At 45.4% G+C, this 8,827-nt stretch overlaps 1 protein-coding gene across 1 annotated transcript; it reads right to left on the reverse strand.

The window, feature by feature from the left end:
• Window positions 1–929: 929 nt before the first annotated feature.
• On the reverse strand, window positions 930–5,517 carry LOC124008865 (gastrula zinc finger protein XlCGF57.1-like). Its single transcript, XM_046320449.1, has 2 exons — window positions 5,506–5,517; window positions 930–3,395 (listed from the first exon to the last, which is right to left on the reverse strand). The coding sequence occupies exons 1-2, from the start codon at window positions 5,515–5,517 to the stop codon at window positions 1,671–1,673; spliced, it is 1,737 nt and encodes a 578-aa protein (XP_046176405.1). The 3' UTR covers window positions 930–1,670.
• Between the last annotated feature and the right edge of the window lie 3,310 nt (window positions 5,518–8,827).

Raw genomic sequence — 8,827 nt, forward strand, 5'->3', positions numbered from 1 at the left:
GAATTTACCACAGGTGGACTCCAATCAAAGTTGTAGTGACATCTCAAGGATGATCAATTGAAACAGGATGCACCTGAGCTCAATTTCGAGTCTCCTCATAGCAAAGGGTCTGAATACTTACGTAAATACGGTATCTGTTTTTTAAATTTTTAATGAATTTTAAAAAATAACAATAATATTTAAGTAAAAATATATATATATTTTTTTTTTGCTTTGTCATTATGGGGTATCGTGTGTAGGGGAGATTGATAAGTAAAAGGTTAAGGGGTCTGAATACTTTCTGAATGTGTCGCTTTAGGAGGGGTTGACATGGAAGCAGGAGTTGAATTTGGAACTGTACAATTGGACAATAAAGGAATCTTAATCTGTAGTGTTTGATCATCATTCAAACCAAAGAAATGTGTTTTACAAAAGTAAATCCAAGGCCGGCTCCTGCCTTTTGGGGCCCTGAGAGATTTGGTTGGGGTGCCCCCCACCTCGCGGTAAAACATGACTACCCCTGTTATGCTGGTGAATGAGGACCCAAAAGCGACTTAACGAAAATAGAGTCTTTATTCCAGTATATGACAAAAGTAATAATCCTGGATATATCCAGGAGAAAACAAAACAGGAAAAACTGAAATCCACTCGTAGTAGCGAGGACTGACTGGAGACTCGACCATAGACTGCAGGTTGCTTCGGGAAGGCACCGACCGTAGCAGACTAAGACACCTGCTCACACGCAGCATCTGAAGAAGATAAAACACGACAGGGCGAGACAAGGACACAGAACAGCGAACATCATACAAGGATCCGACAAGGACAGAAGCGGAAAACAGAGGGAGAAATAGTGGCTCTAATCAGAGGGCAAAATAGGGGACAGGTGTGAAAAGAGTAAATGAGGAACAGCTGGGAGCAGGAACGGAACGATAAGGAGAGAGAGCGAGAGAGGGAGAGAGGGAGGGGAAGAGAGGGATAGAAAGAGGGAAAGAACCTAATAAGACCAGCAGAGGGAAACGAATAGAAGGGAAGCACAGAGACAAGACATGATAACCAATGACAAAACATGACAACCCCTCTGATGGTGAAGAGAAATGTATGTTTTAAAAATAATTTCCTGCTATTCTACACATTTTGTCATTTTTTATTTAACCTTTATTTAAGGTTAGTCGGTTAAGAACAAATTATTATTTACAATTACGGCCTAGGAACAGTGGGTTAACTGCCTTGTCAGCTCAGGGATTCGATCTAGCAACCTTTCGGTTACTGGCCCAAGGCTACCTGCCACCCCCCTGCCGTAATGACTTATTCCATGTTAATATGGGCCCCTGGGCACATTCCCTGCCTGGTCGGTATTCAGCAGTGATTACTAGATAGCTGGCTAGACTAACTTCCAATCTAAAATTGCTAATTGAGTGACTGTCAGAGACAAACAACGTGCTGATCCAAATGTCTAAATTGGACCTGGTGTATTCTACTATTCTGAGTCTTAATAGTAAGTTAAGACCCAAACTGAGCTCCTAAGATATTGTCAAACCACGTCAAGAGGCAGTCAATGAACTGGGAGTAGCTGGAGATGGACTTGACCTCCAGGCAAGCAACCAGAGCCATGTCGTCTGCATATTTGATAAGGGCCACATCGCTGTTGCTTCCTAACAGATAATCTCTTTGTCCGAATGTTCTTTCCCCTTTCAGTTTCTGTCCTGTTTTCTTCCTTTGTGGATTTTATCCACATGCCTCAGCAGATGAGACTTCTGAGTGAATCTTTTACCACAGACGGAGCAGCCATGTGGTTTCTCTCCTGTGTGAGTCAGGATATGCCTCCTTAGGTCCGCCTTCTGAATGAAGCTTTTCCCACAGTCACCACACCTGTATGGTTTCTCTCCTGTGTGAGTCCGTATATGTTCAGTTAGGTGCCCCTTCTCATTGAAGCTTTGCCCACAGTCACCACAGCGAAATGAATTATCTTTGGTGTGAGTTTGTATATGTGTGGTTAAGTTCCCTCTCTGATTGAAGCTTTTCCCACATTCTCCACAGCAAAATGAATTATCTCTGGTGTGAGTCCGTATATGCATGTTAAGGTTACCCCTTTGATTGAAGCTTTTCCCACAGTCACCACAGCTAAATGGTTTCTCTCCTGTGTGAGACAATATATGTATCTTAAGGGACCCTTTATGCCTGAAGCTCCTCCCACAGTCACCACAGATAAATGGTTTCTCTCCTGTGTGAGTCCGTATATGCATGGTTAAGACCTCCTTGCGATTAAAGCTTTTCCCACAGTCTCCACAGCTAAATGGTTTCTCTCCTGTGTGAGTCAGTTTATGCATGGTTAGGTGTCGCTTGAGCCCAAAGCTTTTCCCGCATTCTCCACAGCTAAAAGGTTTCTCACCTATGTGAGTCAGTTTATGAATGCTTAGATTCCCCTTCTGACTGAAGCTTTTCCCACAGTCACCACAGCTAAAAGGTTTCTCACCTGTGTGAGTCAGTTGATGCACGGAAAGGTGTCCCTTCTTATTGAAGCTTTTCCCACAGTCACCACAGCTGAATGGTTTCTCTCCTGTGTGAGTTCGTATATGATCCGTTAGTGTCTTCTTGAGACTGAAGCTTTTCCCACAGTCACCACAGCTAAAAGGTTTCTCTCCTGTGTGAATCAGTACATGTTCAGTTAGGTTCCCCTTCTGAGTGAAGCTTTTCCCACAGTCACCACAGTTGAATGGTTTCTCTCCTGTGTGAATCCTTAAGTGCTTGGAAAGATAGCCTTTGTATTTGAAGGTCTTTCCACAAACAGGGCAGGTGCAGTGTTTCCCACTGTGACAGCGTCGGACATGGGCCTTCAGTTTACAGGTGGAGTTGTAGCGTTTTCTGCAGAATCTACATTCACTGGGTATCTTCTTGGGGAAAGTCACATGTCTCTGCAGGTCAGCTTTCAGAGGAAACTTTGCACCACAGTCATGGCAGTGGTGAGTTCTTCTAGACGTGGTGCTGAGTTTGGAACAGTGTTTCTCCAATGGGCTGGGATCCAATGGTGGGCTGCTGTCAAGTCCCACTGTGTCGCTGCTTACGGCTGTACTGTGACTTGAGGTATTGCTGTCATTATCTGGAAGGTCAAGACCATTTAAGTGGGTCACATGGACAAAAGATTTGAGATCCACTGGTTTAGAGTCACTCTCTCTGTTCTCCACAGTCTGGGTTTGGTCCTCCTGATCACATTCACTTTTCACACAGGAAGGAGAGAAAATGAACCCTATGATATCAGGCTCCGCCCCTCGAAGCTGCTCTTCCTCCTGACTGGTCCTGACTTCCTCCTGTTCCTCTTTAATCTGTTTGGTCTCTGAGTTCTCCTGCTCCAGACTGCGGCTCCACTCCTGCTCACAGTGCTGCTGCTCAGGGGGAACCTCCTCTTCAGAGACAGAGAGCTGCAGGGAGTCTGGAGGGAAGGAGAGGAGGAGCAGAGGTTATTTATAATATAATTTGGAATCACTCATGAATTATAGATCTCTATGACATTTAATTTAATGTCTGATCAGAACAGGGATGAGGTGGATGTCCTGGTTAAGGGGGGTTTAATGGGAAGAGATGTCCGGGTTAAGGGGGGTACAATGGGAAGAGATGTCCGGGTTAAGGGGGGTTTAATGGGAAGAAATGTCCGGGTTAAGGGGGGTTTAATGGGAAGAGATGTCCGGGTTAAGGGGGGTTTCATGGGAAGAGATGTCCAGGTTACGGGGGTTTAATTAAAGGAAACGGCTAACATTGCTAACCAGCGTGCTAACTGCCCATTCATTCTTAACTACAAATGTTAACGCTAACGGGAGTGTGTGAGCTCGCTAACGCTTTAGATCCACTATAAGCGTCGCGTTACAATGCCAGCAGCACTGCGTTCTACCAGCGACACAGAGCGTGTTGTTTTGGGGGAAAACGTTGCTCTTCTAATTCCCTCTACTGTACCATAATCATCCGTTATGTGTCAGTACAATAGCTTTGGTCCAGTTTTTAGCAAGTACTCTTATATTGTTGCTAGTGGTTGTACTAAATCAGGGTTCACGAACTGGCAGCCCACTGTGTCGAATTTGGTGGTTTTTACCCCCCTATGTTTTTTTGTGTAAATTATTTGTTGGACATTGAAGACTGTAAAATAACAGGAAATCAGCTCCAAGTGACTCAAATCTGTTCCCAAGTCTGTCCAACTCATAACAGAAAGACAGGTGATCATATACAAATGTAAGCGAAGTCTGAAATGATTTATGTTTTGAGTCAAATATTATATCTGTTTGGGGTTATTATTTGCAATTACGTTCCGGCTCCCATCTGCTCAAGAAAAATATCAACCCGCAGATTAATCTAGTTGATGATCCCTGTACTAAATAATCCTCGAATTACACGTTTCTTTTGTTTACATTGTCAACGTAATCTAGAGTTTCTACTAGTTAGTATTTTCTTGACTTCCATCAAGTTTAGTCAAATAGCCAGTGGTGTCTAGTGGAGACCATAATGCAACCAAAATTAACTTTATTTCTCATTATTTCAATTTACAAGATAGAATGAAGGTGCCTGTCAGCCTTCCAAAATGGAACCTCGTCGATTCTTCCGTTTGGACGCTGACGCAACATTATCTTTCATCATCTTTCATTGAGGGGTTTGATTAATCCTGCCCGGGCGCCCGTGTAGGCGTGTTTTTCTTCGGCAGAAAGTTGAACGCATTCGATTTGGAACCGGGCTTCCTCCTTGGGTTGAGCCAGGTTCCCTGTTCAAATTCCATGGCTAAATTGGCTCAAAACAAAAGTGATGTAATTAAGCACGTGTAGTAATTAGCAGGATTGTGTGTTTTCCCATGCAGAAGGGATTGGTTTTTGATTAAAAACACTTTATCTTTCTTCAAAAATGGGAAAATACTAAGACAATTCAAAACATTTATTTTATGGTAAAAAAAAATGTTGTATGTTTCTGGACGATACACCATGCTACCTTGTTGACAACATGACCAAGCAGCACAAATGACTGTTCCGTTTGAGAAGGGCTCTCCTCCCTCCCCGCTTTCGAACCGGCTCAGCATAATCCCATTGATTTCAAAGGAAGCATTCCCTCAATGTCTGTAGTGTAGCAGGGCCACAACGAGCTCAACACAGTATAATTATTTACAACAGATGCTCCTTGGCTCCAAACCCACAAGACGAAATATCTATTGGAACTGAAGTTAAGCTGCTTAAAACAACAGCAGAGGTATGTGACATCAGGAGGACAAGTAGTAGCAGGAGAGGGAACATGTCGTGGCCGTCAGGAGAGAAATAGAAAGGGGAAACCACAGTTCAGTTGAATGCATTTAGTTGTACATCTGACTAGGTCTCCCTCCCTTTCCAGAAAGCACATTTCTCATATCTGCACTGCTCAAAGATAATTCTAACTAACTAACTAACTAACTAACTAACTAACTAACTAACTAACTAACCCTAACATAGTTCACCTGTGTCGTTTACAGTGGGAGCTAGTGATGTTACGTTTGATGCCCGAGTCAAACGCCCTCGATCACACCGACAGCTTCATTGCCGTTTTGGTACACCAGATGTACATTAATTTCCACTGAAACGCTGCGTTTGCCTTGCAGCATTGCGTTGAAGAGGCAGTTGCAGTGCGCTCTGAACACGTTGGATTTATCGAACACATCAATCAAATAGTATGCCGTGGATGGCTTGACAGAAATGGCAGCAGAAGGTGAATGTTGAACTTTTTGCTGCATACATACATATCCAGATGATGCTGCGTGACATTTTGCGCGATGACGCTGTCGGTGTGATTGAGACATAAGCCGTGTACAAGCGGTGTGCTCATTGCTTGAATCACTTTATCAGAAGCACGTGATCAATGACGTCTGAAGGTTCGTTTCATCGAACAACCACCTGATTGGTTTGGTAGAAGAAAAAAAAAGGCTACGCAGCGAACACCTTACGGGGACGTCATAGATAACAATTTGGCTGCTCAGGCCTCCCGAGTGGCACAGTGGTCTAAGACACTGCATCGCAGTGCTAGCTGTGTCACCAGTGATCCTGGTTCAAGTCCAGGCTCTGTCGCAGCAGACCCAGCATCACCCGGGTTTGGCCAGCAGGGATGTCCTTGTCCCATCGCGCACTAGCGACCCCTGTGGCGGGCCGGGCGCAGTGCACACTGACACAGTACGGTTGTGTTTCGGAGGACGCACGGCTTTTGACCTTCGCCTCTACCAAGTCCGTATGTGAGTTACAGCGTTGGGACAAGACCAATTGGATACCGAGAAAAAGGGGTAACATTTTTTTTTTAAATATAATTTGGCTGCTCTAAAAAAATATCGCCAACAGGTGCCACTACTGTACAGGTTGATCAAAGCCTCGAGTAATTTACCTATTTTCGGCACAATTGGCTGGAAAACCTCATCACTAGTGGGAGCAAATTAAGCATAGGGTCAGAACAAGCAAGCAGGGGGGGGGGGCAGAGCCAAGCACAAGCTTGCGAGATCCTATTGACGCGTTGTAGAATGTATTTGCATATTTCCGTTAGGGAACGCCTCCTCTGTGAAGTCAATCAATCAAATGTATTTTTAAAGCCCTTTTTACATCAGCAGATGTCACAAAGTGCTATACAGAAACCCAGCCTAAAACCACAAACAGCATGCAGCTGTAGTAGCACAATGGCTAGGATAAATTCCCTAGAAAGACAGGAACCTAGGAAGAAATCTAGAGAGGAACCAGGCTCTGAGGGGAGGCCAGTCCTCTTCTGACTGTGCCGGGTAGAGAGGAACCAGGCTCTGAGGGGAGGCCAGTCCTCTTCTGACTGTGCCGGGTGGAGAGGAACCAGCCTCTGAGGGGAGGCCAGTCCTCTTCTGACTGTGCCGGGTAGAGAGGAACCAGGCTCTGAGGGGAGGCCAGTCCTCTTCTTGCTGTGCCGGGTGGAGATTATAAGAGTATATGGCTATTTAAGGCCAGATTGTTCTTCAAGATGTTCAAACGTTCACTGGTGACCACCAGGGTCAAATAATAATCCCAGTGATTGTTGAGGGTGCAACAGGTCAACCTCAGGAGTAAATGTCAGTTGGCTTTTCATAGCCAAGCATTCAGAGATTGAGACAGCAGGTGCGGTGCGAGAGTCAAACAGCACGTCTGGGACAAGGTAGCATATTGGGTGAACAGGTCAGGGTTCCCTAGCCACAGGCAGAAAAATTGAAACTGGAGCAGCAGCACGACCAGGTGGACTGGGACATCCAGGAGTCATCAGGTCAGGTAGTCCTGAGGCATGACCCTAGGGCTCAGGTCATCCAGGAGGGAAAGGGAGAGAGAATTAGAGGGAGCATATTTAAATTCACACAGGATACCAGATAAGACAGGAGAATTACACCAGATATAACAGACTGACCCTAGCCCCCTAGGCACATAGACTATTTTAGCATAGATACTGGAGAATGAGACAGGGCTGGGTCGGGGGACACTGTGGCCCGTCCAACGATACCCCCGGACAGGCCCAACGACTAGTCTGGATTTCTCTTTCTGTCTGTGATATGCTCACAGAGTTTCTAAACCCAGAGACGCAACATCACAAGGCTTCTGGGAACGCTTGCAAAACAAACCAAGCAGGGGTTTGAGAAGTCAATGAGAGAAGTGAAAAATTCTTCCTTAGCTGTTAATTTTCTTGAAATCTAAAGGCACAACCTAGATTTGAGCCAATGTCTTAAGTAGTTGAACATGTTATTACTCCAACCTCATGAAAGTGACGAACTGACACGTTTTAATTTTCGTCAAAAACAACTTTATATCGAAGGAGTGCCTTTTGATTTGCCGGCCTACACAGTTCGTCACGAGATGACCGTTAGAAACACGTCATTGGGTCTACGCATGAGCTTAGCTAGCCAACGTCCCCTACGCATGAGCTTAGCTAGCCAACGTCCCCTACGCATGAGCTTAGCTAGCCAACGTCCCCTACGCATGAGCTTAGCGAGCCAACGTCCCCTACGCATGATCTTAGCTAGCCAAAGTCCCCTACGCATGAGCTTAGCTAGCCAACGTCCCCTACGCATGATCTTAGCTAGCCAACGTCCCCTACGCATGAGCTTAGCTAGCCAACGTCCCCTACGCATGATCTTAGCTAGCCAACGTCCCCTACGCATGATCTTAGCTAGCCAACGTCCCCTACGCATGATCTTAGCTAGCCAACGTCCCTACGCATGATCTTAGCTAGCCCAACGTCCCTACGCATGATCTTAGCTAGCCAACGTCCCCTACGCATGAGCTTAGCTAGCCAACGTCCCCTACGCATGAGCTTAGCTAGCCAACGTCCCCTACGCATGAGCTTAGCTAGCCAACGTCCCCTACGCATGAGCTTAGCTAGCCAACGTCCCCTACGCATGAGCTTAGCTAGCCAACGTCCCCTACAAGTGTGATCGGGGATTTCTATTGGAGAAGCAGTTTCTGCCTATCTTCATACTGTACTGGTTTTGGTATGCTCTTGCTGGGGTTCTACAATGAACATCCTGGGAATATTGACTGCTGATAGGCTTACATAATACTGACTGGTGTGACCTTGACCAATAAGACCTTAATGAAATTGGTGGTCTTCTTACAGGAGAAGTTGTTATTATGTTATTCAATCATTGCACCCACACTGCTCTCGCGCATCTGCGTAGCCAGGCGCTACAATATAACTTGGTTCTATTTTTATGCTTCACGCACTCCAAGTCCCGCCTATCCCATCTCCTCGTTGGTTTTTAAGAGCATATACCCACGTCGGAGATTGAAAGATGAACTGAGGTCCACATTCCAGTCCAGTTGGTGATGGTAACACACTTTAAAGTTTGTTGCCAACCGCCAAAAGTACACAGACGAAGAAGACT

The sequence above is a fragment of the Oncorhynchus gorbuscha genome, linkage group LG21 (assembly GCF_021184085.1).
Source record: "Oncorhynchus gorbuscha isolate QuinsamMale2020 ecotype Even-year linkage group LG21, OgorEven_v1.0, whole genome shotgun sequence".
Classification (NCBI taxonomy): domain Eukaryota; kingdom Metazoa; phylum Chordata; class Actinopteri; order Salmoniformes; family Salmonidae; genus Oncorhynchus; species Oncorhynchus gorbuscha.